At 41.3% G+C, this 25,365-nt stretch overlaps 2 gene segments (V, D, J or C); both read right to left on the bottom strand.

Moving 5' to 3' along the window:
- Nucleotides 1–14,550: 14,550 nt before the first annotated feature.
- Nucleotides 14,551–16,512, bottom strand: LOC132870821 (immunoglobulin kappa variable 3-15-like). The segment is given in 3 exon segments: nt 14,551–14,689; nt 15,842–16,199; nt 16,328–16,512. Coding segments are annotated over 3 exon segments (588 nt in total).
- Nucleotides 16,513–23,888: 7,376 nt separating this feature from the next.
- LOC132882192 (immunoglobulin kappa variable 1-39-like) lies at nt 23,889–24,577 on the bottom strand. The segment is given in 2 exon segments: nt 23,889–24,305; nt 24,412–24,577. Coding segments are annotated over 2 exon segments (408 nt in total).
- Nucleotides 24,578–25,365: the final 788 nt, after the last annotated feature.

Genomic DNA, 25,365 nt, shown 5'->3' with positions numbered 1-25,365 from the left:
AGCTGGTAAATAATATATATATTTTTTCTTTACCAAATTCTAACAGAAAACGAGAGCGCCCGAAAGGGAAAACCGAGCCGCCATTTTGAATCCTCATTCACGGCTGTAATGAAAATGGCTTCCTCCTCGGTATACAAGTGCACTTCCATGGCAGGAAAACAACTACATTTTGCCGCCTATGTAGTCCCCTATTTATACAAAATTGAGTCATTCAGGATTCAGCCATGTTTTTGCTCGGCGTTAGCAAGTTACAGGTTTTTAGCTTTCTCCTGAAGTGTTTTATTTTATTTCTTCTTCCTCAGTTACATTTTCAGTTAGTAAAACTATGTTGTTGTTGTGAACGAGCGAGTCGCCAGCGGTCCGTAACCGGGGTCTTTATCGTAGGATACGGACCCGCTCGCCAGCCAATCAGAGTGCAGGATTTGATGGAAACCAGACCGTGAAAAAAATAAAACAAGGTTATGTTAATTTGACAGAGGTGACTCATGTTCGTCTGCTGCGTCTCTCACCCTCAGCCGCTACGTTCACACAGCCACGGGAAGCTCTCCGTTTACCGCTCGTCACCGTTGAGTCACTGCACTGCACTTTGCATCACTTTGCCTTTCTGGTTCAGTGTAGCAGGAGTCTCCCTGAGTTCACTTAAGGTGTGGTTTACTTCAAGATTGTTATTTATGTTCCTGTGTAAGCCGATTTGTCTTTGATGCCTGCTGCAAGGCAAGGCAAGGCAAGTTTATTTCTATAGCACATTTCATACACAGTGGCAGTTCAATGTGCTTTACAGAAGTAAAAACAAAACAGTAAACAATAGAGAATAAAATTACATAAAATAATTTTATTTTTATTCTAATATATAATATTATAAGAATTAAACAATTAATTAAAATAATTAAAAGAAAATAATAAGAATTAAACAATAGTAGAAATAAAATAATAAAATGAAGTAGAAGTTCAAATAGGAGGAGAAAAAGAAAGACCTGCAGACCAGATTTTCTTCCTAAATAATGAAGTTGACAGGAGGTGATTGACAGTTTTCTGTGCCCTACAGACTTTTTTTCTCATCTAGGCATATCACTTATCTTGGGATATCTTGTATGGTGACTTTGCCTTTTTTGCTCTAGAAGGAATCCTATGAATACTACTTTTATTATTTTAAACATATAAAAATGACAAGAATGGATTATGTACGAGACAATGAGTACTGATTACAGAGGAAGAATTTAGGCATGTCATCCCCTCTCTCTGCCCTACATTTCCTGTCTCTCTGTCAGATAAAGCATAAATGAATAAAACAAATAAAAAATATAATTAGATAAGAGGAAAAAATCATATTCCACTTTTTCATCTGTCAGTGTAATGTTTATTCAGTGCTATATCACCAGTGTAGCCTAATTAATAGTTTATTCTGCAGTGATAGCTCTGGTTAATGCTGACTGTCCCAGCAAAGAACTAAATGTGAAATCTCACCTTTTTTTTTATTTGTGTTTACAGGTTTGCTGTTGTTTCCTGACAAATTTAGCCATATTACCCAATTTTGTAAGTCCCAAAATGAACAACTTTGAATATTATTCTCATGTATATTTAAATAGGAATGACAAACCCAAAATAAAAATGCAGCACATTAGAAAATAGCTTAGACTTTACCACAGACGTATACTTACTAATGTGGCATGTTACCTTCCTCCCAGTGGAATGCAAGTTGTTTTTTACCATGCAATAACAATAATTAAATAAATTTACAAAACTTTCAGTAATTTCATGCAGGTTTGCATAGCCTTAAAAGTTTATCTAAAATATTAAAGTTAAAAGAATGGTTGCAGTTATTGTGCCAAAAAATAAATCACTTTTGTTTTTGTCTCATACAGTATAAACCCATTCACTTCTTCCAACTTGTAATTGCTGGTGTCCTTGGACAAGCACCACAGCAAGCTGATCGAGATCATCAGAAACAAGGGAGGAGCTGTTAGAGAGAAGACCCAGAATATACTCAAAGTTCTGTATCGAGGATGTACTTGCTCAATACACAGTGTTTCCTCTCAGATTTTTTTTCAGCACTAAGGACTCCTCCACTTTACTGAAAGCCTCCACTCCTCCCATCTGTTCTCCTTCACTCTGCTTCACTTTGCAGTGGTGGCCTGCTGCTGGAAAATGGAGTGAAAATAAAGTGGAAACACTGCTAGAGCATAGTTTGCCTTATTTCATAGAAATAGTCACATTGGAAATAGGAGTTGTTCAATGTTAATTTTGTAAACATATTTGATTATGGAGTTAGATTACAAACTCAAACTATGTACTACGCTTATGTTTTGAGTTTGACAGGCCTTTTAACAAGTTTCCTCATACCTTTGTGAATTACAGTTAGTGTAACTTCCATGCTCACTGCCCATTTGTGCATTGTGTAGTGTTTGCATCTTCAGTCAAGTTGCAAAACTGAACAGCACGATTGTATGTGTGTGTTTGCACGCTACCGAGACCCTCGAGGTGAACTTAAAGAGAGAGAGAGTCTGCTGAAGTGTCTTATTGTGTACCTTGGGGAAGATGTGGACAAACTCATCAAGGAGTATCTGGGAAGTAGTTTTGCATTAATCTCTTAAACTGGTATTTTTACACTATTTTTAAAATATTTTTTTGGTGTCTAAATGACTAATATGTACTTTGTTTGTGACTTAGTTTAGATCCAAACTAACCCTTTAAAACACTGAAGCCGCACAATCATATAGCTATATAGGATACATGATAGCTATTATCAGTACTTGTATCAATATTTTACTTGTGATAAAGTCAAATGTTATGATAAAAAAATATTTAGAAAATCCTCTGAGGAGGTATCTGCTGGGCTTTGCAAGTCATAACATTTTGACATCATTATATCACTAATGTTAAGGTTTTTATGCATATGTAATTGGGAGACTTGTTTGTGCTGATCACTTTTTATATTGGATAATTTTTTATATTGTTACATCAGACACTGGTTTCATCAAAATGGCTCTCTAATAAATGGCTTGTCCTTTATCAGGTTGTTCAGCGGGATCAAGCAGAAACAGAGCTCAAGAGATGTACAATGGCAGTGTTTGTCATCCGGCCGGAGGAGGATCTTCTCCAGCCACCAGATGACATTGCCCTTAGCAAAAAGTAGTATACTTAAAGTTAATTTTATCAAGTATGCTTCAGTATAAGTATAGCAAGTATACTACAGACCATGTACTTTTAGTGTACTAGAAAGTATACAAATTTAATACTTTTTCAGACTAAATTGGAACATTTCAAGTTTATAAAAGTATACTTTAAAGTTAATTTTAAGTTTGCAAAAGTACACTTTAAAGTATACAACAAGTACACTCATCTATATACTATCAATGTACTTGGTATATCCCTCTCGTATGCTTAAAGTATACCACAAGTACACTTATCAATATACTTCTTTTGGGCTTTTTTCACCTTTATTGGATAGGACAGTGTAGAGACAGGAAATGAGCAGGAGAGGGATCAGGAAATGACCTTGGGTTGGAATCGAACCCAGGTCCCCGGATTTATGGTACGGCGCTTTAGTTGACTGAGCCACAACGCCCCTTAGTTACATACTTCAAGTCCCTATTTTTAGTTTATTATTGTATACTTTAAGTATACTGTTATAAATGTTGGTTATTTCACTAGTTTACTTGTTATACTTTAAGTTTGCTTGGCATATTACTTGTAGCTTACTATTTATATACTGGAAATATACTCCTTAAAGTATTCTTAAAGTTTACTCATACTGTATGTACACAAGAGTGTGATGCATTTACAAAATCACAAGACAGAATGTTGAAAACAAGTTTGATATATTTTCAAACATTTCAAAAATAAAGACCTATGAAATCAAGTCCTTCCTTACTGGAGAAATTGATCAATAAAGTCAAGTCAAAAGTTTTTCTGTTTTTGTGTATGATTTTTAGGTACATAAAGATAATGCAATTGAGCACACATACTATATACTGTAAAGTTTTAAACTCCAGCATTATATTATATTAATATATAAATTAAATGTTAAGCATGAGTCAATGACTTGACCTTATTATGCACTTGGAGCAAGATATACTAAGTATTAGTACTTTGTGGCAGAAAAACGTGAAAAGTATACTAAAGTATACGTTTTAGTATTAAAGTATACGTGTAAGTCTTAGTATTAATGTACTTTGTCTTAGACTTTTATTTATACTTTTCAGTATAAGCCAAGTATACTTCACTATACAATTCTTAAGTATATAAAATATAGTTTATAAAAAGTCAACTTCAAGTATACTTCCTCAGTTTCAGTAAAAAATAAGTATACTCATAGTACACTTGAATAAACTTCTTTTTGCTAAGGGTGGGATTGTTATTGAAGGTGAAGAAGTCCTCAACAAGTTGCCATCAGTCGCACATGCATGTGCCATGTTAATTGGCTCTAAACCTGAGCTATCCAAGTGAGCTCAAACACACTTTTGATGCACTGCAGAAAATATTCATGGAGATAGAACCAAAGAAAATGACTCGCAGAGTGTTCAGTCTGAGTGTAAAGCTCTCAATATTGGATTAGTCCAAGAGAGACATTTGGATACAGCATGTTTTCATTCTGTTTTACAGCTTGTATTCAAATATATTCCACGATAATAGAAGTTTACAATTGAACTGCTTTTTTCCGAGGTTCATTTGTTTGGTCTCTGGATCTCGTATTTGTAGTGGTTCAAAATAATGTGACATTCATACAGTCTGGTCATATTATCAAAGGATAGCCATGTTTTAACACTGTTAAAAACTGTTTTTATACATCTTAACGGCTAAATTTACAAACAAGTTTTATGTGTTAAGAGTTATGCGGTTAAAGGGTAACTGTGTTTTTTGGGGGTAAATGATTGATTGGACAAAAATCTTTTCAATTGGTCCACTATCCACAACCGTATGGATAGGAATTCTATGGAGATAGACTTTACTGTTGTATTAGAATAGTACTATAGTAGAATATTAAGATCTTATGGATAGAAAAGTGAGATCATTCAGTACGTTTACATGCACATCCAAATCGAGCTGCTGTCGGTAATCGAGCTAAGGGTCCCAGCAGGGGTGCCAGAGAAATCCAATCCTACATGCACACAAGGAAATCGAGCTATTGTGTGAGGTACATTGTGCACCCGAGCCACAGGTGGCGCTACACGCCCCATCGTGTTGGTACACATCCAGTTGTCATCATGAAGAAGAGCTATTCAAGAGCAGTGTTGCCAGATTGGGCGGTTTCCCTCCTAATTGGGCGGTTTTAAGTGCATTTTGGCGGGTTTTGAACATATTTTGGGCTGGAAAACGTCAGCAGTATCTGGCAACATTGTTCAAGAGTATAAACAAAGTTATCAGTTCCGTGTTCACAAGAAGAGTGTTTGTAGTTTGTATGTACGAACAGAAGTGTTCCTAATAAAATGGGCACTAAGTTGAAGTTGATCTGAAGTGTCATGCTGACCGAGGCTGTTTTTTTTTTTTCGACCGAGGCTGTTGTGTTTCCCGCTTGTCGTCTCATCACTCGTCACTTCCGGAAGGGGCAGTGCTGAAGTAAGTAGCTGGACTACGTAGCTCGATAGGGTTTACATGCACTAAGTAGCTCGGCAAAAATCGCATGATCTAGGCCATGTAGCTCGGTTACGAGAAATCAAGTTCAGTTCAATTTCAGCCTAGCTAAGGTGTTTCCATACCATTTAGAACTTCGATTTCAGTCGAGCAACGGCAGAAATTTGATTTTCTCTATGTGCATGTAAACACACTCATTGTTTAACCAGAAACAGCGGTTATATCACTGTGTGCAGTTTGACCTCACAGAACACAGGAGTTGTTGGTCGACTGCTGCCTTGATCAGTGCAGTTTGTGTGATTGTGTAGGACATTTATTTATATTCCAGCTCTGATCTCCAACCTCTGAAAGTCACACGGTAACACTAATGAACCGACCAAGGCAGCTGTAGACTAATGCCGCTTTTCCACTACAAACGCAGCTGAGCCGTGCCGTGCTGAGTCGAGCTGAGTCGAGCTGAGCGGGGCTGTTGGAGTTGCATTTCGACTACAACCGCGCTGAACCGTGCTGGCTGGAAGTGGGTGGACACATTGGGTGGAGTTAGCGAAAGTGGGTGGACGTCACGTGATGTCGTTAAGCAGCGCAAACAGTGACATCAGTGACAGTGGCGGAACAAGTCAGAGCCGGGCCAGGGGCGGGGCAAATGACCGGGCCCTTTATTAAAGCTTATCATAACATCATTTTAGGCTACAAAATGTCCGCAACTGCGGTGTTTACCAATTTCAACACTACCGGGTGCAACTATGTTATTTAGTACATCAAGTCCTTCAAACGAACATGTAACTCAGAAACAAAAAACATTAGGATACTGTACATGGCTCATAATAAAACATCAATAGCCTATACTGCGCACATTATTTGAAGGGCATACGAATGAGCGCTCAGAGGTTGCAACGGTGACAGGAAGAGACAGAAATAAAAGGAGGGCGGTGCAAACCTCACTGAATGCACTGTGTTTACCAATTTCAACACTACGGGGTGCAACTATGTTATTTTGTACATTAAGTCCTTCAAACGAACATGTAACTCAGAAACAAAAAAACATTAGGCGACATACTGTACATGGGTCATAATAAAACATCAATAGCCTACTGCGCGCATTATTTGAAGGGCATACGACGAGCCTTGCGCTCCGTGAACTCGTCCACGATGCTCTGTATGTCACTGATTCAGTGAGCTTTTAAGCGGTAGTCTCACGACCCGAATAGTAAACAATAAACATGGAGGACATGGAGTCGTTAGTGTTGCTGGTCTTGGTGCTGTGGCTTGTTGTCACCGACAACGCCAACAGATACTGACTGGCAAGAGCGTATAGATGAGGCGAGGCGCATAAGGCTTCAGAAATTCTCGTAATTCGTAATTCTTCTTCTTCCGGGTTTGCGGTGTTTACAGATCCCAGCGCGCTCGCAGGGCGTGTGGGCATGTGAGGACACTCCTCCTCACCAATCAGTGCACAGGGGAGTGTCTGCTCACGCCCCCAACCTCACTCGGCACGGCTTGGCTCGCTTCAGCCCCACTCCAAAACGGTGCGAGTTTTAGGGGCTAAGCAGGGCTGAAACGAGCTGAGTCGTGCTGGTTTTTGGTAGTCGAAACGTGAGCCGTGTCGGGCTGAAGTGAGCTGAAGCGAGCTGAAGTGAGCTGAAAAAGGGTAGTGGAAAAGGGCCATAAGCGCTCCTGTGTCCTGTTCTGTTCTTCTAAAATGACTGTTTTGGTCAGTGGGGTCTGATGACTTTGAACACAGCAATATAACGGTTGTTTCTGGTGAAACAAAATGGATCTGACTCTTTAACAAAATGTAGATCTGTAGGAATCCTATGTTGTCAGGCACCGATAATAACAATCTGAACCTGCCAGTGTCAAAAACAAGCAAATCCTTTAATGGACATATTTGACGTGCACAACTGCCCCATTTGATTACACTGCAGCAGTTGTTCAATGGTTGCCAAGTACAGTACCATTCCTCCTCAGCAGTGGACTGACTGAAAAGATTCTTGTCCCTGTCAAACACCCTATTTACGCCCCAAACCCCAGGAAAATAAGGCCCAGGTAAAAATAGATTAAAAAAAAAAACACATGGAAAAGATCATAATATTTTTTTCCTGATTGATGTGTAAAACTCACTGCTTTACTGATTGCAATAAATGCAGGTTTGTTAAGATACATAAAAGTTGATGCATATTTTGAAAGGACATCACAATAAAAGGTCTTTTTGAAAAGAATATTCCTGTTTTTACTTCTAAGTAAACAACATGGACTGGAGCAAAATGTTTTTTGCTTTATCCGAAGTGAAAATTCTACTATTGTATGAAAGTACATCTAGCTTATGTTGTAGGTAAAAATGTAAGTTGTAAAAATGCAAAAAATATGGTACTATTATATTAAGTAATGTTTTGGCTTATGATCAAATAAAAAACATTGATTAGGTTAAAGAGGGCTGGCATGGTGGTGTAGTGGTTAGCGCTGTCTCCTCACAGCGAGAAGGTCCGGGTTCGAGCCCCGTGGCCGGCGAGGGCCTTTCTGTGTGGAGTTTGCATGTTCTCCCCGTGTCCGCATGGGTTTCCTCCAGGTGCTCCGGTTTCCCCTACAGTCCAAAGACATGCAGGTTAGGTTAACTGGTGACTCTAAATTGAGCGTAGGTGTGAATGTGAGTGTGAATGGTTGTCTGTGTCTATGTGTCAGCCCTGTGATGACCTGGCAACTTGTCCAGGGTGTACCCTGCCTTTCACCCGTAGTCAGCTGGGATAGGCTCCAGCTTGCCTGCGACCCTGTAGAACAGGATAAAGCGGCTACAGATAATGAGATGAGATGAGTGAGAATTAGAGATAGAGTTGGAGGAGGACAATGAAGGGCACAGCTTCTAACTGAGTTTCAATGTTACACATCCAGTCGGGCTAATCCTCTGTGTAGAATCCATCTCGGCTGTTTCTTGGGTGGCTCGCCATCTCGTTCTCGCCATTGCATGTGTTGTCCGTGTCCAACGAAGCATTCAGTTCAAAGCAAATAAAGTTCATGTAGTATGTACCAAACTGAGAAAGGAAATCTTCAACAGTCTTTCAACAAAGTTCAGCAGAATACCTAAAGCAGGTCCGATGCTAGTCAGTCACGCATCAGGCTAGACTTGCCAGCTAGCACTCTCAAATCAAAAAACATAAAATATCTGCAGTTTCAACAGAAAACTTTTCTATTCACTCAAATATAACTTGACTGAAACTGTAGCACTTGTAATCTATTGAATAATCTCACTTAAACCAAGAAACTCTGTCTTAAACAATGTTTTCTCTCTGCTATTTCTCAATGCATCTTTCCCTTGGATCTCTGTTATCTCGTCTCTCTCGGATTCTGAGTTAAGCCTCACTTACAACCTGCCGTAAGTGTTTTGGACACGCACGGTTCACAGGGTTTGGTAGCTCACAGCCGTGCCGCAGGGTTTTGGTGAAACCTGGGGGAAAGTTTGGGGGACGAGTACGGGCAAAATACTTGTCAAGAACAGGTTGCACACCTGACTTCATCGAGGCGTGGAAAAAATTGGCCGTTAGCCCGTGGAAAGCGTATATCTGACGCACGTGATCAGTGTGTGTTCAGTGAGTGTGGAGTGTGTGAGACTTGCATTTTACCAGTTTCCTGCACTACGAGTTCGGGCCGCACTTGTGAAGCGTGTGTGATGCATGTGATTAGCACGTGACAATCACTCATAACTTGCATGTGATGCAAGCCAGGAGTGGGTATAAAACCAGCGTGTCTGCAGCATTCTGCATCTGTTTTTCAACTGAAGAACATTGGATATTTGGGGGGAAAAATGTAAAAATTTTCAGTTTAAAGTTTAGAAAATGGGACCCAAGAAGAAGCGAGCAAAAGTGAAGTAACCCAGCCTGAAACAGCAGAGGGGGAGGAGGAGGAAGAGTTTGATGATGATGATGGTAGCAGCACCGGCGAGCCCTGCACGGACAGGGAGAAGTTTGCCTTCAAGCCGGCAGAAGGCACAGCACCCCGCCAGAGGGATTTCCACAGGTAAATACACATGCTTTAAACATTCATTTCAGTATCTATATGCTTATGTAATTAATATTATAGATGCTGATTTTCATGTATGTTTCTGCTAATGATGCCCAGAAGTGAGGACACTGCAATCCCATCATCGCTGTCAGGCCATTGTGCCATGCTCAGTGATGAGGACAAGGACATCCCAACACCCCGTCCCACCTCTCAGCAGGAGTAGGAGCAGGACAGCAGCTCGGAGTCAGAGTGTGTTTCAGTGCTCAAACTGTTGGGCTATTTAGTTGGGATTTTTTACAATGTAATAAAATGCGTTATTCCCTTATACTCATGTTTTATTATTTGATGTTTGCATGGTAAATTAAACATATACTCAAATAACAACAGCAAATGAGGTGGTCTTCTTCCTTTCTACAATGCTACACACTACACGATTAGTTCCTTGGTTCCTCCCCAATTTATATACCCAGAGTCTTGCCCCTTGTGTTGTGTGCAGGTCGCGTGCGCTGCATGCAGGTCGCCACACATAGGGGTAGAAAGTGAGATGTACTTCTGTCTTGCACGCTGCACAAATAGCAAGTGTGTTGGTGAAAGATACATCTTACTGATGTACTGGTACACATCATCAGTGATGTAACCTGGGGTCACTGGGTGTTTCGGATCTTTCAACATCAGACACCCTCCCCCAGGCAACCCAACCGGAGGTGATCAGACTCCGGCCTGTATCCCAGCAGCATTCGTCCACAGATCAGCCCTCTTGATCCAAAGCCATCTAGTGGCTCTTTCTGCGGCTTCAGTTGCAGACCTGATGGCCTTCCTCTTTGCCTCACCAGTGAGGCCCAGCATGGTGAGGACTTTGCAGAGGGACCGCCCTGCAAATCCTCGGCATTCAACCTCCAGGGGTTCACAGTAGGTCTTCCAGCCTTGGCTCCTGCACTCCTCCATCAGCTCCTGGTACTTGGCACGCTTCCTCTCATTTGCCTCCTCCATGCATTCTTCCCAGGGAACTGTGAGTTCCAGAATGATCAGTTGTTTGGTGGCATCTGAAACAATGATCATGTCTGGTCGGAGCCGTGTTGATGTTATTCTAGCTGGGATCTTCAGCTGTTTGCTCAGATCCACTTCCAGCTGCCAGTCCACGGCAGTGGTAAGGAGACCTGACCTGGCCCCTGCTTGGATGGTGGGCTTCTCTCTGGCTTTGTGGAACCTAATGGACTTAGGCTTGCTGTAGCCCTTGGTGGTGTTAATGGCCTTGGCTATGCTCTCAGCAATCACTTTCAGCACTTGGTCGTGGCGCCAGAGATAACGCCCCTCTCCAAGGGCTTTTGGGCAGCTGCTGAGGAGGTGTTCCAGGGATCCCTGTCCTGGACACTGGGGGCAGGATGGTGTCTCTGCTTTGCCCCAGACATGAAGGTTGGATGGACTAGGTAGGACATCATAAACAGCTTGGACTAGGAACCTGATGTTAAGGGAGTCTGCTCTCCAGATGTTGGGCCAGGTTATCTTCCGTTGCAGAACGTTCTCCCATTTAGTCCATGCTCCTTGTTGTCCCATTCCCACCATCCTGCTGACTCGTTCCTCCTCCATGCCTGCCCGCACTTCCTCCTGAATGAGGTGTTGCGGCTCTTTTCCCTGGGCCTTGTCCACCATGGTTGATGGGAAATAGCCAATGCCTGTGCATCCTGAGGCTATGAACCCGACCAGTACCTTCTGCCTCAGTCGCGACTCTGCCACTTCCAGAGCCTCGTCAGCCCTCCATTTCTGGCCTGTCCACACCTGGATGCCAGCCGCCGCCACCTTCTCATCCCTGGATTCCCTGTACTGCAGTGCTTCCCGAGTTCTGGTCACCATGAATTCTTCAGTGAGTCCACTGAACAGAAGCTGCAAGGTGTTACTCCTGCCATACAGGGCAACACTGCTCAGGCTTCGGGGTAGGTCAAGCCAGCTTCGCAAGTAACTGCTGATCTTTCTCTCCATGGCCTCTACAGTTGTGATGGGTACTGCGTACACTAGCAGAGGCCACAGGATGCAGGGCAGGATGGAATGTTGGTAAATCCAGGCCTTGAATCTCCCTGGCAGGCCAGATCTGTCGACACATCTCAACCAGCCCTCAAGCTCCTTGCTGGTTCTCTGGATGGATGTGGAGTCTTTGAGGCTGCAGTCAAAGAGCTTCCCAAGGCTCTTGACTGGCTGCTCTGTGATGGACGGGATGGTGGCTCCAGCCAGGAGAAGCGGTACCTGTCTGTCACCTTCCCCTTCTTGAGCACCAGAGACCTTGATTTTACAGGTTTAAAACTCATCCTTGCCCATGTGATGAGCTTCTCTAATCCTTGGAGAATCCATCTGCTGCCTGGGACAGATGTGGTGGTGACAGTTAGGTCGTCCATGAACACTCTTATAGGGGGCTGGCGCACTCCAGATTTTGTCAGGGGTCCCCTACACTCAACCTCTGCTGACTTGACGATCATGTTCATTGAGAGTGTGAACAAGATGACTGAGATTGTGCAGCCTGTTATTATGCCCTTCTCAAGTCGATGCCAGTCTGATGTGCCTGATCCAGCAGTGACTCTTAGCCTGAAATTGTTGTAATAGTCCAGGATAAGGTCAATTACTTTGGTGGGAACATGATGTTGCAGGAGGGCACGCTCAACAAGTTTGTGAGGTATGGAGCCATACGTATTGGCTAGGTCCAGCCACAGTACGGACAAGTCTCCTTTCCCTTCATGAGCCTCTCTGATGAGTTGCGTCACCAGTCCTGTGTGTTCAAAGCAACCAGGCACTCCAGGAATCCCACCCTTCTGAACAGAGGTATCAATATAACTGTTCTTCAGAAGAATCTCTGTTAGTCGTCGTGACAAGACGCTGAAGAAAATCTTGCCTTCGACGCTTAACAGTGAGATGGTCCTAAACTGACTGATGTCCTTTGAGTTCTCTTCCTTTGGGATCCACACACCCTCTGCACATCTCCATTGCCCTGCGACTTGACCCCTCCGCCAGATCACCCTCAACAGCTTCCACAGGTGTCGAAGTAGTTGTGGACAGCGTTTGTACACAGAGTATGGGACACCGCTGGGGCCTGGGGCTGATGCTGTTCTGGCTCCTTTCACGACCTCCTGTATTTCAGCCCAGCTGGGCTCCCTCATTACAAACTCCACTGCTGGTGCTTGCGGGCTAATGATCCAAGCTCCTGGTCCCTCTCTGAGTCGCTGAGGGTGTTGTGCAAAAAGGTGTTCATCTCCGCCATTGAGCACATGAGGTTGCCACTCTGCTTGTCCCCCAGCAGCTTCTTGGTGAAGGTGAAGGGGTTGGAGATGAACACAGCACACTTCCTTGCTCTCTCCTTTCTACGCCTTCGGTGCCCTTCTGCACGGCGCAGCGTTATGAGCTTCTTCCTCAAGATGTTGTGAAGCTCAGCAAGGGGTTGCTTCTCCTCTTCAGCTGCCACCTTGTGCTGCTTCCTGAGGCTCCGGAGTTCTTGGCATAAGTTGTGGATCTGAGTAGCCCTGCGGTTCAGTGTGTATTTGGTCCTGGGGTTCTTGCTCTCACTGAGGCCAAACCTCTCTGCTGCATAGCTGACTATGATGGCTGTCATGGTCTCGAGGCATCTGTCCACTTCTCCCTTGGCAGTGGTCTCCAAGATCTGGCTTATGTCTGTGTCAAACTATGCCCATGCTGCCTGGTTGTTGGATGAAGGCCACTTAATCCGCTTCTGATGGGATGTCCTGCAGGGGTTCCGAGGCTCTACTGCTTGAAGGGGCCGGGCACTGTGGGGTGCTTCGTGGCCGGGCTCCTCCTGTGTCTCACCAGGACCAAGTCCTGTGCACTGCAGTGTGTTCCCCTGGTCCCTACACTTCATCCTGGCCAGATGTATCTTGAGGCCACGCAAGTTCTTGCACACATTTCCGCAGATGCACTGTGCATTCATAGTCAAATTTCCATTGCCATTTGTCGATGCTGTGAGGTCCGTCTGGATGGGGCTCTCATTCTCCCCCCCTCTCGGGCTCCCCTGGGGGTATGTCTCAGAAGGCTTTTTCGTAGCAGATTTGGGTTTCTCCCTCACGGGAGATACAGGTTGGGGTGCTAACCCTCCCTGCCCCGGTTGCCATCTTTCCGAGCTGTCAACTGTCTCTCCAGTTGTCACCAGACTGTCCCTGGTTGCCACCCAGTCTGTTCCCGAGTGTCACTGGCTAGGCCAGATTGACAGGTGAAAGGTACATCTTACTCATGCGCTGGGACACATCATCAGTGATGTAACCTGGGGTCACTGGGTGTTTTGGGTCTTTCAACATCAGACACCCTCGCCCAGGCGACCCGACCGGAGGTGATCAGACTCCGGCCTGTATCCCAGCAGCATTCGTACTTGTGTAGTATTTCTGAGGCACGTCACGCATACAATGACCGAGTGTCACTCATGCATCTTACTGTCATCGGAAAAATCCCTACTAGCCGCGCTGCTGACTTGATTCAGGTGTACAAAAGGAATACGGGCCCCGTACGTAGTGTATGCATTCTGGATTTGCCGCAAGACCCATAGAACTTGCATGTGCAGGCCCAAAAGTCTCCACGGGCAGTTTGCGACCTTCTAAAACACTGAACACACGCAAGTGTCACGCAAGTCTCAAGCACGGTTTTGCCAATTTTTTTTTTTTTACTGTAGACCGCCCGTAGCAGCACGTACAGTGGGTTGTGAGTGAGGCTTTAGGTTTCGCTTCCTCTTTCTCTCCCGCTACATCCTGTAGAGGGAGCTCTAACGTTCAATTAACTCATTCCGAACCTTTTAAAGCTCAACTGAGTTTCTTCTGTCACTCGTGAAGTGAATAATCTTTTGCTCATTTTCTTTTTTTTTCTTTAAGTGCATGACTTGTTCTCAATAAAATAATTAAAAACTAAACAATGTTTTGAAGTTTATTATTATTATTATTATTATTATTATTATTATTATTCATGTTGTTTTAAGGGTACCATGCATTACTCTGTAAACTTTGGTTACATCTCCTTGTCCTTCCTCTTCCTCTTCCACCTCCTCTCCTTGTCCTCTTCCTCTACCCTCGACAAGTGAACTGACCCCTGGCCTTTTGATCTGTCGGATTGGTGTGTGAACAGTTTTGATTCTTGGTGTTTCCACCTGGGGAATTGTGTGATAACTGAGTTGGAGCTGTGATCACTTGTGTTAATGATACTGAATGCCAGTGCTTTGTAAATGAGCACATGGTGCAGCCAGTGAGATACGAAGGGACTTGTGTGAAGAGTTTTTCAGAAAAAGTTCCGCAAATCTGAATCATGTGTGAAAACAGGGGAATCGAGTTCATCGCTTTGGGAAATAGCGCTATCTTTTGGTAGCTGGGGTCATGGATTTGGATGTTTAGTTAATAGGCCCAGTTACAGTGTGTCAGCGATCCAGAAAAACTGTAAACACACGTGACATCATGTGAATAATATGTGATAAATCAAACATAATCTGGTCATTTATATCTGGATTTCTGTTCATCTCCATGATTTATAATGATCCTCTCAGTGTTCTGGAAATCTAGAGTTAACTCATTTGAAGTCATTTTTATGAACATAACAAACACAAAATCATTTGCACTAATTGGTATTTCCAGCCCCCAGCAGGGCAGTGACCCCCAGCGGTGATGCAGGGACCCAGTATAGGATGCAAACCAATGAAAACCTGATAGTTAATGATCATGCAACTGGAATAAAAGGACATTTTGATGAGAGTTAAAGAGCGTTATTGTGTAATATTAGCTGCTGTGAGATCAAATCAGTGCAGAACTTTCACTTTTCTAAGCTTTGTGTTGCAACATGAAGATCAGTGAGATTTGGAGCTGATAGAGTTTTGCTCATATTCATGTGAAACGCTTGATAATCACCACCTCATTTTATTTACAATGAGATTGATTCACCCTCTGATCTCACAGAACTCCATAAAGTGACTGAATGTTTGGAGTTAACGTTCCATTCCGTGCTCGATCATGGAGCTCCATTTACAACTAAACTCTTTGTAGTTCAGCAGATAAACTCGGAATCACATCCATGAAATGTCTCAGTCAGTATTTCGGCCTCATCACAGGACTGAGACAGCTCTGTTCTACACACACTGCTTTCTTCCCTGTACATGCGACCTCTGGGGAAAATGATTCATGAACATGCTGTTAGCTTCCACTGCTACACTGTGTGTGTGTGTGTGTGTGTGTGTGTGTGTGTGTTATTGTGCTGGATCACATTGTCCCCCTCAGCACCTGCAGTAGGTCCCAGCTGCAGCACTCACACACACCCAGGTTTTTGTACGACGCTCTTACACTGTGTGAACACCGCGCTGCTACTGATCTTATGGTAACTCTGACAGTAATAATCTCCAGCATCTTCAGTCTGGACTCCACTGATGGTCAGAGTGAAATCAGATCCAGATCCACTGCCACTGAAACGAGCTGGAATACCTGATTCTCTAGTGTTAGCATTATAGATCAGGAGTTTAGGAGCTTCTCCAGCTTTCTGCTGATACCAGGACAAAAGATAAACACGAAGGAGATTGTAAACAGCAGGACTGGTTTTACAGCTGATGGTGAGTGTGTCTCCTGGAGAAACAGATTTCACTGCAGGACTCTGAGTCACAGTCACCTGACCTCTGGATCCTGAAAAAAAATAAGAAGAATAAATCCGTTCCCTTCATTAATAATGATGTTGAGGTCGAAGTTCATCTAGTCGGCCGACTTCCCATGGATTTGTCAGCTGAACAGTAGAAGATAAAGCATTGTGTTACCTCGAGCGCAGAGGGCCAGTGTGCAGATGAAGACGCTGATCAAACTCATGGTTGCTGTGGGTGAAGTCGCTGAGCAGCAGCTCTCAGTCATGAAGTGTTAAAGTCACAGGACTATAAACACTCGCAGAGCGCTGAAGCATGAGCTGATAATGCAAAGTGGATCCTCTCTCGATGGAAACATCTGGTGAAAGTTCTGCTCTATTCTGGGAGAAAGAGAACCACTCAGCCATCTTCATGTAAATCTCTCTCTCACTTCAATAATCTCTCTCTCTCTCTGCTTTAGTGTGCTTTTATTCAGGATCGTATGTTGAGGGACATTTTACTGCTCGACATAGAAACCTGTCCAACAAAGATATTTTCTCTCTGATCAGAACATCCCTGTTTCCTGCTCTGTAGAAGCAAAGCCTGCTGTGCCCAAAGCTCCAAGACTGAAGGGACAAAATCAGTCCATTATTCGCTGTAACAGATTCCGTCTCTGCTTTGAACTGAACTCCACTGAATTCTGAGCTGAGTGGGTCAGTGGAATGAAAGTCCTTCACCAAGTTCATGAATTGTTTTGATTTGATCGTGAGGTCGTCCTGGTTCTCCACTCTTCACCTTCAGAGCAGATACTGGCAGGTATCCATTGGCCTGCTCATATATAACATGGCCGACTGTACATGTGCAATCTTCTCAGAGCCACTTGCTTCAGGAAGGAAGCTGAGCGAGCAGACTCTTCTCTTCTGAGTCCTGAAAATAAAGGCAAGGCAAGCCAAGGCAAGTTTATTTATATAGCACATTTCATACACAATGGCAGTTCAATGTGCTTTACAGAAGTAAAAACAAAAACAGTAAACAATAGAGAAATAAAATTACATAAAATAATTTTATCTTTATTCTAAAATAATTAATTAAAAGAATTAAAAGAAAATAATAAGAATTAAACAATAGTAGAAATAAAATATTAAAATGCCAAAAAGAAAAAGGAGAAAAAGAGAAAAAAAAAACCTAGCAGAATAAAATAGAATAAAGTTAAAATAAATTTAAAACATGCAGAGAAAAAGATTATAAAAAATGTAAAATATTAATTATTTAACAGAAAGCATCTGAAAACAGCTTGGTCTTTAACCTAGATTTGAAGCTGCCAACAGCAGGAGCATTTTTGATGTCCTCTGGCAGTTGGTTCCATAGCTGCACTGCATAGTAGCTAAAAGCTGCTTCACCACACTTTGTTTTAACAACTGGTTTTAATAGTAAATTTTTCTGTTGCGATCTGGTAGATCTGATTGGGTTAGGCCGCTGCAACATATCAGAGAGGTAATTGGGCCCTGTACCATTTAGAGATTTGTACACCAGCAGCAATGCTTTAAAATCAATTCTGTAGCTTACTGGAAGCCAGTGAAGGGACCTTAGAATTGGAGTAATGTGCTCTGTTCTTTTTGTTCGTGTGAGAACCCTCGCCGCTGCATTTTGAACCAGCTGAAGTCGTTTAATGGTCTTTTTTGGCAGGCCTGTGAAAAGGCCATTGCAGTAATCAACCCTACTAGAGATGAAGGCATGTATTAGTTTTTCCAGATCATGTTTTGACATAAGTCCTCTTAGTTTGGAAATGTTTTTAGGTGATAAAATGCTGTTTTAGTGATTGCTTTCATGTGACTGTCAAAGTTTAGCTCGCTGTCAATGAAAACACCAAGATTTTTAACCATTTCTTTAGTTTTAATCCCTATTGTGTCAAGAATAGTGGTAATCCTGAGTCTTTCATCTTTTTTTCCAAATAGAATTATTTCTGTTTTATCTGTGTTCAGCTGAAGAAAATTTTGTGACATCCAGCTATTGATTTGATCGATACACTGGTAGAGACATTCAAGGGGGGCATAATCATTTGGTGATAGAGCAAAATAAATTTGGGTATCATCTGCATAGCAGTGATACAAAATTGAATTTTTATTGATAATTTGCCCAAGTGGGAGCATATAAAGGTTGAAAAGTAATGGTCCAAGAATCGACCCCTGGGGGACACCACAGGTCAAGGGCATTGACGTTGAGGAACAATTTCCCAGGGTAACAAAGAAGCTTCTATCTTTTAAGTATGATTTTAACCAATTGATAACTTTACCAGTCAATCCAACCCAGTGTTCAAGTCGATATAGCAGTATGTTGTGATCAACAGTATCAAAAGCTGCACTGAGGTCCAGTAATACCAGGACCGATGTTTTGCCTGCATCAGTATTAAGACGTATGTCATTTATAACTTTAATCAGCGCTGTTTCAGTGCTATGATTGGCACGAAATCCTGACTGAAAATTATCAAAACGGCTGTTTGATATCAAGAAGGCAGTTAATTGATTGAAGACAATTTTTTCCAGGATTTTCCCGATGAATGGTAGATTTGATATTGGCCTGTAATTATTTAACACTGAAGGATCCAGATTATTTTTTTTAAGAAGGGGCTTTACAACAGCTTTTTTAGGGACACAGGAACAACACCAGTCTCCAAGGATGTATTTATAATTTGAAGCACATCTGTAATTATAAGATGAAGAACAGACTTAAAAAAGTTGGTGGGAAGAATGTCCAGTTCAGATGTTGAGGAACTGAGATTTTGTACAGTTTTTTCAAGAGTCTCATAATCAATTAAACAAAATTCTGACATTGTGTTAAAGTTATCTATCTGTGTCATTGGTGATTGCAGTTTTTCAATTTTTTGCAACTGAGATATATTATGAGAAATATTCTGCCGTATTTTATCAATTTTACCTTTGAAGAAGGATGCAAACTCATTGCATTTATTAACTGAGAGAAGTTCAGGTGCTAATTGTGGTGGGGGATTAGTTAGCTTCTCTACTGTTGAAAATAGCACACGGGCATTGTTCATATTCCTGCTAATGATATTGGAGAAGAAAGACTGTCTTGCTTTACGAATTTCATAATTATAATTACAAAGCATCTCTTTATGGATTTGATAATGGATGTGAAGTTTAGATTTGCGCCATTTTCTTTCAGTCTTTCTACATTCTCTCTTTAGCAGTTTAACAGCCGGGTACTGCTTCCATGGTGCTTTCTGCTTATCATTGATTCTTTTGATTTTGAATGGAGCAATATCATCCATAATTTGGGTCATATTTAAATTAAAAAATTCCAGTAAATCATCTACAGAGTCTGACATTTTGGTTGAGTTCTGAGAGAGAGCTTGCTTAAAAAGAGCACATGTGTTGTCGTTTATGACTCTCCTGCCTATAGTCGTTGAGCTATTCTGAATGTGAGGAGACATAGAAACTTCAAAGAAAACACAGAAATGGTCAGATAAGGCCAGGTCAACAACAGTATAAGAAACAGTAAGACCCTTTGTGATGACGAGGTCAAGAGTATGACCACGAGAGTGGGTCGGTCCCTGTACATGTTGTACTAGGTTAAAGTTATCAATAATTGCAAATAGTTCTTTGGCATAAATGTTATCAGTATTATCTACATGTAAGTTAAAATCCCCAGATATAATAAGACAATCAAACTCTAAGCAAATGACTGATAACAATTCACCAAACTCTTCAAGAAAGACTTTGGCTGAATGTCTCGGAGGCCTGTAAATAGTTAATAATAATATGTTAGGAGAGCATGTAACAAGTGCACATAAGTGTTCAAAGGACATAAAATCACCAAGTGAGGATTGTTTACATTGAAAAGAGACTTTGAAAATATTTGCGATCCCTCCACCTTTCCCTTGTCGGGTAACATTCAAAAAATTAAAATTTGGGGGAGCTGCTTCGATAAGGGTGGTAGCACTATTTGCTTGATCCAGCCAGGTTTCAGTTAGAAGCAAAAAATCAAGATTGTGTTTACAAATAAGATCATTAATTAAAAATGACTTGTTTAAAAGTGATCTAATATTCAGAAGGGCTAGTTTTACAGTAATATTTGGTTGTGCACTCTGATGCTGTTTTAAAACAGGAAGGAGATTAGATTGGTTCACCCCCAGGGTTAAATGTGCTCTATGTTTTCTGTTTCTTATCAACACAGGAATAGTGTCAACATCGGATCCCTGCTTTTTTCTACATCCATTTGCAGGGACCCAGAGTACATCAAACAAGACTTTCTAAATGTTCCATTTGGTTTGAGGGTGAAAGGACTGGAGATGACATGTATCTTTTGGATGGTGAAAAAGATTTGTAGCCAGCTGAAAGTCCTGGACGAACACAATTTTGATGAACTGGGTACACTGCTTGTCGCGACAAATTTGGACTAGAAAAAGAGAGTGTAGCCATAGGAAACAGTTTTTTCATGCTATTTGGGAAATCCATCCGAGGAGAAGTGGAGTCGTCTGTCCTTGAATGTTGGGAGGCCTGCAAGTCAGATGTTTGTGTGTCCTTGATGACGACTTGCAAAGATGATTGTTTAGGCTTTGTAACTATGTCAGTCTGCGACATCTTATCAACTGTTTTCCTCGGTGCTGGCTGAGAAAAGATTGCAAGTTTGTAGTGGTCTGCTAAGACTTTGGCTCCAATCCAGCTGAGTTCAGTGCTATTTTGCTTGTAGAATTCTTTGCGATTCCAAAAAAGATTAAAATTGTCTATAAAATTCATACCAAATGAAGAACAAGTTTTTCCAAGCCAGGTGTTAAGACTGAAGAGTCGAGAAAAAGCAAAACTTCCTCTCGCTGGGAGTGGGCCACTGATAAAAGATTGAATTCCAGTCTTGTAGAGCTCAGAAAAAAGTTTTCTGAAATAATCTTGGACAAACAGCTGTTCTCTGAAAACATCGTTTGCTCCCACATGTACAACGATACGCTTAATCGTTTTATGCTCGGACATGAGTTTCAAAATGCTGTCTTTGGTGTCAGAGATGGATGCATTTGGAAGACAACAAATAATCATCTCATAACCTTTTAATTGTCTTACAGTGGAATCACCAAGAACAAGGGTTGTGGGATCAGGTGGTGTTACGAGCTGCTTTTTGCCTCTTCTCACAGCTCTTCGATCTTGGTGCGATCTCTTTTTACTATGTGTTTGTCCACTTGACAAATCCTCTTCCACATCCCTGAGGCATTCAAATTTGTTCTGAAGCTTTATGGGCTGTGGATTTTCCATAGGATTGTAGATCCTATTGTAATTTGTAGAACGAGCTGGTGTTGAAGTAATTACTCTTCTGTTTTTGTTTTTAGGCTTAGCACCCATCATTTGCCAGTTTTCAGTACTCACATTTTGTACAGCTTGAGTTATGAATTCTTCCACTTGGTCTGCAATGTCCTCAGTCTGTCGGAGCGCAATCTCTGCATTCTCAGCCACTGTTTCTGTACTCCTTTCCTGAGATATCGCTTTTAATTCGTCCGTTTTTGGCAGAGCATTAATCTTTGATTCCAGAATAGAAATCCTCTGTTCTAATTCCATGCATTTTCTGCAGGATTTTTTGCTTCCTGGCATTTAAAAAAAAAAAAAAGTGGAAATTCAAATTAAATTTAAAAGCTTATAAAGATGAAGAAAAGAGAAGAGAAAAAAAAAAGTGGAAATTCAATGAGAAAGTAAGGTATAGAAATAAAGATTAAGAAAGCAGGAGCAAAGCAAAGAAGCGTCCTACTCGCTTGAGTAGGAGGAGAAAAAAAAATTAAAAATAAATAAATAAATAAATAAATAAATAAATAAAGTCCAGATCTCATTATCTCTAGCTGCTTTATCCTGTTCTACAGGGTATAAAGTCCAGAGTTCAGTCAGAAAATCAGAACAAAACAATGTTTAAGAAACTGACATTCACAATAACAGCACCAGATTCCTTCCCTCCTCACTGAGGTCATCATATAATTGCCATAGATTACTGCACTTTTATATACGTTGTATACCTCGTACAACATCCAAACACTTCTCAAATCAGTCACTTTCCTACAATCTGATCCTCCTGAACCTACAGACTGAGATCTCCAGTCTCCAGGTTCGAACTAAATTCTTTCACAGGTGCTAAAGATTATGGAGCACATCATCGACTTTGCAGACTCTGCAGTATACAGTCGGATTTACGGATTTGCGATGACGTACGCTTGTTTAAAGGTATGAAATGTTTCTGTTGTTTCTACAAATGAGTAAATTAGTGCTGATTTCACTTGATGAAGCTCAGCATGTTTTATTTTCTTCCTCAGTGTATTTATCTTTTATCACCCCGGTGCTCTGACAGGAGCTGATCGTCTGATCTTTTAGCTCAGAGTATAATCAGAGTAAAGGAAGCAAGAGGTTCACAGGCACAGATGTTTTAAATTCCTCATGTTTAATATTACACACCTCACCATATTTATCTCCAGGGATGGAGTCCGTATCTGCTGGGGTGGAGTGGGTTAGCCACCAGTCTGCCTCTGCTTTGTGAAATGTGCAGAGAGAATGTACTGGCGAATATTGTAATGACTGTGACACCATAAATACAGCAATTACACCATCACGTTGACCTGCATCAAACTGGCTCCACATTTAGCTTCAGTCTGATGAAGATTTGTGTTCAACTGTGGTGATTTTTTCCTTCACCAGGATCTCAGGTCATGAATGTTTAAGGGATTCAATTCCATTCTGTTTTATTTATCTGGGGGAGAAAAGGAGTCTGTTTGGTGGTGAAACTTTACAGATGATGAGAAAATGAATATTGAAATGTAGAATAATATAGAAATGAATGTTGACTCTTATTGAAAGATCCTGCAGTACAGTGTGTGTTACAGTAGTGTGTAGGAGACACTGCTCCTCTTAGCACAAGGAGGAAATCATCAGATACCATCAGACACATCAGCTGATTTTTCATCACAGGAGGAACAGCTGATTAAGAGCGTTCTGATTTTCAGGAATGATTATTTTTTAAACATGTAGACTTTATGGAAGGCATTGATGGATGTTGTAAGAATTTTCTTGGCTTCTACAGAGGACCAAACTCCACTGAGCGCACTTTAACATTCACATCATTCTGCCATTAAACAGAATTCGAGTTAATGTGATTCAATGTGATGAAATTCTCTATTTATTTTCATGTTTCTATGAATTCCTACATGATGCAGCAAATCTGAAATTATTTTTTTCTGCACAAATTGACAGTGTCCATAATAATCTCAAATAATTTTTCACAAAACATTTTGAAAACATTTATTGTCTGTGAGTGGATTAGTATTCTCATGAACTCGAGCTGATGAAATGTAAATGTTTGTAATTTTTATGAAAACTTCATCTCCATGTTCATTGTGAATTTTATAAAATGAAACTGCTACCTGAATTTTAATATTTTGAAAATAATTAGTGAATCTTCAGACATTAATAAATAAAGGCTAGATGTTTGCTTTAGGTGACATTTTCTGGAGGAGACTAAATAATAATAATAATAATAATAATAATAATAATAATAATAATAATAATAAATGAGCAGCAAGTCAATCTTTTTCCATAATAATTAATGCCATTAACCGAGATGATAATAACTCTCATGATGCCTTACTTCATAAATATAACATTTATCTTATGATGAAGAAACTGTAAGATCATGATTAATAAATTAACTATTGATTGTAAATTATTAAAGCGCTAATAATGATGAAAGTGCTCAGTGCTGTAGTGGGTTTGAGTTGCTGATGTTCAGTGGAGTGCAGCTTTAGCAGCTCTGCAGCTGTTCTCAGATCAGTGTGTGTTTCTGAGTCAGAGCACTTCCTCTACAGCTGAGGGAGGTTTTTGTACGGCGCTATAACACTGTGTGTACGGAGTGCTGTAACCCTGCTGACAGTAATAATCTCCTGCATCTTCAGACTGAACTCCAGAGATTTTTAGATTATATTGTGAACCAGATCCACTGCCACTGAAACGACCTGGAATCCCAGACTGACGAGTAGATGCAGAATAGATCAGGAGTTTAGGAGCTTCTCCAGGTTTCTGCAGGTACCAGGCGAGGTAACTGCCAACACTCTGACTGGCTGTACAGGTGAGAGTAACAGATTGTCCTGGAGAAACAGACTGAGATCCTGGAGACTGAGTCAGGACGATTTCCCCAAAGGACTCTAAAGAAAAGGATGCAGAGTTAAAAGAATGGAAACAAATGTAGTAGTGAGTGTGAGAGTGATGTGATGATTTGTCTGAATAATAAAAGTAAAGAGAGTGTCTCACGGTGAGCGAGGAGTCCCAGTGTCCCCAGCAGTAGAATCAGTACCATCATCATTGTGCTGCGTGTCAGTGGCTCTGAAAGGACTGAACACACTCTGATCAGCACTACAGCTCTTAAAGTGTGTGCAGCAGTGACACAGCACACACATGCAAACACCACAACTCTGTGTCTCTGTGTGTGTGTGTGTGTGTGTGTGTGGTCACTGGAGTGTAACAGAGGTTTTTGTACGACGGCTTCATTAGAATTTATCACTGTGGAGGACTTTCGGTGGAGGAACCAAACTCATCATCAGTAAGTTTCTCTTCTTTATTTAAAATTCTGTCATAATTTTAATTTTCATTCTTCATCAGAATATTGAATAAAGTTTTGACAAATAGAAAATCACTGACTGAATTTTTTTGTGATGTTGAACTCATTTATTGACACAGTAAATAATTTAGGAATCATCAAGAGTCATTGTTTGTTTGTTTGTTTGTTTGTTTGTGTTTCTACTTTAGAGATAATGAATGTCGTGTAGTTTCTGATACTGAGACCCAGTTGCAGTGAAATAAAAAGAATCTAAAAGAAAGCAGAAGTCAGGAGTTGAGTGTGAGCTGAATAAGTGCGCAGTGTGTTCCTCAGTAAACAGAGCACTTTTACATTCACAGCTTCTTCAGTTCATATTGTGTGCTGTGAAGGACATGGGATAAAACTTCATCCTGTGCCTGTTAGCCTTCCATCATTGTACTGATGTCCTGATTCTGAATCTCCACCCAAAGATAAACAGTGTGTAGAAAGGTGGATGTGGTGTGATGGGGTTATTTCCATCACTGAACTGATTTCTCTGCCTTTTTGCCAGATGTGTGATTTGTAATCGAGTAAATCTTGTTCTCAGGAAACTCAAAGGGAAGGTGTGATGTTGCATTTTCCAGCCCTGATTCTGTGGAATATCAGTGGATTTACATCAGCAGTGTATT

The sequence above is a fragment of the Neoarius graeffei genome, chromosome 2 (genome assembly GCF_027579695.1).
Source record: "Neoarius graeffei isolate fNeoGra1 chromosome 2, fNeoGra1.pri, whole genome shotgun sequence".
Taxonomy (NCBI): Eukaryota; Metazoa; Chordata; class Actinopteri; order Siluriformes; family Ariidae; genus Neoarius; species Neoarius graeffei.
The sequence above is the reverse complement of the archived record's forward strand: the minus strand, read 5'-3'. Positions and strand labels throughout refer to the sequence as shown.